This window comes from Elephantulus edwardii, unplaced genomic scaffold (genome assembly GCF_000299155.1).
Source record: "Elephantulus edwardii isolate Elephantulus edwardi_28Jun2011 unplaced genomic scaffold, EleEdw1.0 scaffold00233, whole genome shotgun sequence".
Classification (NCBI taxonomy): Eukaryota; Metazoa; Chordata; class Mammalia; order Macroscelidea; family Macroscelididae; genus Elephantulus; species Elephantulus edwardii.
The window spans coordinates 2,084,575-2,088,968 of record NW_006399983.1 but is presented as its reverse complement, the minus strand read 5'-3'; the positions used below and the strand labels follow the sequence as shown (position 1 = coordinate 2,088,968).

Here is a 4,394-nt window from a genome sequence, read left to right as displayed (position 1 = left end):
GTTCCATTTCTTTCTTAACAATTTCTAATTTTCCTACATTCATGGTTCTCACATACCATGTTCCAGTCACTAGAGTCTGCTTACAACTGTTCCTCTTCCTTTGTATTTCCATACTTGAAAGTTCTACCTCGGTTGCCCTTTCTGTTAGTCTACGTGTGTTCTGTTGTACATAGGGTTTTCAGAGGCCTGCTATTTCAGAAGTCGATGGCCAATCCTTCTTCCTAGTCTGTCTTAATCTGAATGTTGAGATTTAGAGGAGTATCTGACAGAGAAGCAATTTGTGGAGCAGTGAAAGATAAATCCCTCATTGTGGAGTTAACCATTAGTTACAGTGTTCACCCTGCCCTTAGCCCAGTGCCTTGACCCACTTATTTCCCAGCTCCACCCTTCACTAGGATACTCTTTCACATCTGCCAAATCCCTTCAGAAATTATCTTTCATTGTCCAACCCATGATCTGACAGGTCGTATCTGAAGCTTTCTTGGCTTCTGTGATTCCAAACATGTCAACTGCTGACAATTTTTTTTTTATGCTGTGACCAGTGTCTCTTTAGTTGTACGGTCTCTAAGGGAAGGTGACATGTCCTGTAGAACTCCCATGTAGACTGTATTTTCTTCTTGGCCCGAGGGCCTGTGGCCCTCAGGTCCTACAGAGCAGAAATTTGATGCAGAGCATGGAAATGTCAATAGAGAACTCTACCATCTCAACTTTGAATTTGGAGGGATAAGAATTAAAAAAAAATTATTTATAATATGGACTTGTAGAATATATTCTTTTCCTGTATTATAAGATAATAAGATTGGTTCAGGATAGAGCAGGGTTTAGGACTGTTGTACATAGGGTTGCTATGAGTTGCAGGCAACTCGATGACACACAACAACAACAACAACAACAACGACAACGACAAGAGATGGTTAAAAGATGGTATCTGTTTGTCTATTAGGTGAATTTTCACGACAGCTTGATGAAAAAGAGGCGCTGGTGTCTCAGTTATCCAGAGGCAAACAAGCATTTACCCAACAGATTGAGGAGCTAAAGAGGCAACTTGAAGAGGAATCAAAGGTAGCCATCATTAGAAGACTCATTTCCCCTGGCCCTTACCCCTCCATACACTAACTTTTAATAAGAATGTTAAACTTAGAAATGAAATATGTAAATATCTAGTTAATGATGATATAATCATTTCCACAGGCCAAAAACGCCCTGGCCCACGCCCTGCAGTCCTCCCGCCATGACTGTGACCTGCTGCGGGAACAGTATGAGGAGGAGCAGGAATCCAAGGCTGAGCTGCAGAGGGCGCTGTCCAAGGCCAACAGTGAGGTTGCCCAGTGGAGGACCAAATACGAGACGGACGCCATCCAGCGCACGGAGGAGCTGGAGGAGGCCAAGTATGTGCATATATGCATGAGGGACTGCAGAAGATCAAATCAGAAAGATACCTCTGATGGTTCAGTCAGCTGGTTCACGAGTGCCCCTTAAGTAATTTTTATTTTCCAATGCTCTACGCCTTCTCTGAAGGACCTTTGATGATGTTATTGTTGTGTACTGTTGACTCAGAATCAACTCTTAGCTGACTGTCCAGTGGGTTTTCAGAGGCAGTAATCACACAGGAGGAGATTACTCATCTTTCTCCCATACAGCAGTTGGTGGATTTGAACCACGTGTCTTGGGAATTGCAGGGCAGCTTCTTACCACTAGGCCACCAGGGTTCATTACATGTTGTGGTACTAACTGGAAGTACTAAATGAAAGATCAGGGGTTCAGATCCATCAGTGTTCTAAGGGAGAAAGAAAGCAGTTTTCTCCCATTAAGATTTACAACATTGAAACAGATGAGGGAGGAAACTGTTTAACAGGGATATATGATTAGGTATTATTGTCATGACAGGAGTCTGGATCAAAGGCTGCAGAGTGGTGTGGCCTTCAGGGGAGGGATTGTATAACAATGAAATGATTTTTCTTTTACTTTTCAAAGAGAAGAACGAACTGGGTGGAGAGGGTGAGCAGGAAGAAAAGTGCAACAATGAATGAATGGAAGGAAATCCAAAGTCTCTGTAAATTTTCAATAATAATAATAAATAATAATAATTTACAGCCTCAGAAACTTGGAGCCAGGATCCATTCAACAGCAGTGAGCTCTTATTTCATACACTGAAGTGTCCTAGTGTAATGGTTAAGCATTAGATTGCGAGCCTGACACCTGAGGGGTCAGCTATTCAAATCCACCACCCACTCCCTGGGAAAGCGATAAGATAGCTTCTATTAAGATTCAGGGCCTCAAAAACCCTGCGGAGCTGTTCTATTCTTGTCATCAAAAGAATCAATGCGAGTTGGCAGAGTTGGCATCAATTCCATTGCAACAGGTCTTTTGTTTATCATACACTGATAATAAGTCATGAAAAATTTAAGTATGGTCTTTGTCTTATAGGCCTAAAACCTAGTTAAGGAAACAAAGACTAACAAATGACTGTGCAGGTAGAGGTCTTATTGCTGTTTGTTCAACATGCCAAGTTCATGGCTGTCTCAGAATTCTGCACCACCTGCTCCCTCTGCTAGGGGCCCTGGTGGCATAGTGGGTTAAGTGGAAGATTGTTACTAAAAAAGTGCATAGTACAAATCTATGAACCAATCCTCAGGAGAAGGAGGAGGCAGTCCACTCCCATCAGGACTTACAGCCTCTGGAAAGCAACGGGCAGTTCTGCTCTGTCCTGCAAGTTTGTAGGGAGTTGGGAGAGACTCAATGGCAGTGCAATTGCCTTTACTGGTTTGCCTCCCTCTGCCCAGAACATGCCTCTTCCATATTTCCTTCTGGCTCACATTCTGACTTCTATTTGGAAAGGGGAGACTCTCCCTGAATATCAGGGTAGTTGTGCATCTTTCTTCTGATTTAATTTGTTTTCATCGCACTTACATCTTCAGTATGCTATCTGTGTATTTGCTTCCTAGCTGTTTCTCACTCTTCCTATTTGGTATGGTTCAAGTGGCAAGTTCTGTGTTTTGTTCACTGCTGGGTACCCAGGAGTACATAAAAGGGGTGCATCAAGATTTGCTGCATGAATGAATGCATAGTATCAATTTGGCAAGCCCAAAGTTTCAATGTGGTAATAGTTCACAAGCCCTGTTTTGCTTGACATCTCTCTAAAAATGTCCATCCTTTTCTTTTTCATTTTTTCAGTTTATTTTAACAAAAGTTTAGAGACATTGGATTTCCATTCATTCCCCCCACCATTTGCCCTTCTCTTAAAAAAATGCTTTCATTGTTGTTCAATCCCCCTCAAATCCACTCCACCAAGCCACCTTCATTCTGAACTCCTGTCATAACAATAACATCTAGTCATATATCCCTTTTAAATAGCTCTCTCCCTCATCAATATTTATCCCATCTTTCTCAGTCTCCCCCCAGCCCCTATGTCAGTCCTCTTAAAAATGTACATCCTTTTCAAGGAAGAAGCTGGCCCAGCGTCTGCAGGCAGCAGAGGAGCACGTTGAAGCTGTCAACGCCAAATGTGCCTCCCTTGAAAAGACGAAGCAGCGGCTGCAGAATGAGGTCGAAGACCTCATGCTCGATGTGGAAAGAACAAATGCTGCCTGTGCGGCTCTTGACAAGAAGCAAAGGAATTTCGACAAGGTGATATGTGCTGAAGCCCATGTGCCAATCATTTTCCTCTGGCCTTTACTGTCGCTAAATGCTCTGGGGGCTTTTTCAGATCCTGGCAGAATGGAAGCAGAAGTATGAGGAAACGCATGCAGAGCTTGAGGCCTCCCAGAAAGAGGCCCGGTCCCTCGGCACTGAGCTGTTCAAGATGAAGAACGCCTATGAGGAGTCCTTGGATCAGCTTGAAACCCTGAAGCGAGAGAATAAAAACTTGCAGCGTGAGTTCCTTTTGCTTTCAATGACATTCCTTCCTGGGAGGATTGTTTCTTTAATGGTATCTGGCTGACCAAACATGTACCTTTTACCCCCAATATCAGAGGAGATTTCTGACCTCACGGAGCAGATCGCTGAAGGAGGGAAACGTATCCACGAGCTAGAGAAAATAAAGAAGCAGGTGGAACAAGAAAAGTCAGAACTTCAGGCTGCATTAGAGGAAGCAGAGGTACAGGTCAAATTGTGCATTAAAAAGAAACAATGAGAAAAGAATTAGGCCCCTGCACATAGACTAAAAGACAAGACACACAGCTGCAAATTACTGAAACAAAGTGTTCAGAAAAAATTCATAATGTTAATATTTTCATTGTCTGCTAATGTCACCTCTTGGTCTCACTAAGGCATCGCTTGAACACGAAGAGGGAAAGATTATGCGCATCCAGCTTGAGTTGAACCAAGTGAAGTCTGAAATCGATAGGAAAATTGCAGAAAAAGATGAGGAAATTGACCAGCTGAAGAGGAACCAC

General features: G+C 42.9%; 1 protein-coding gene across 1 annotated transcript in view; it reads left to right on the top strand.

Annotated features, from left to right (window-relative positions):
• MYH2 (myosin, heavy chain 2, skeletal muscle, adult) overlaps positions 1–4,394 on the top strand; it is a 34,609-nt gene that overhangs the window by 26,246 nt on the left and 3,969 nt on the right. Inside the window, exons 27-32 of the mRNA XM_006898579.1 lie at positions 944–1,062; positions 1,192–1,388; positions 3,444–3,627; positions 3,707–3,872; positions 3,972–4,096; positions 4,269–4,394. Of these exons, the coding sequence (XP_006898641.1) occupies positions 944–1,062; positions 1,192–1,388; positions 3,444–3,627; positions 3,707–3,872; positions 3,972–4,096; positions 4,269–4,394 (917 nt within the window). The remainder of the gene's footprint in view (positions 1–943; positions 1,063–1,191; positions 1,389–3,443; positions 3,628–3,706; positions 3,873–3,971; positions 4,097–4,268) is intronic.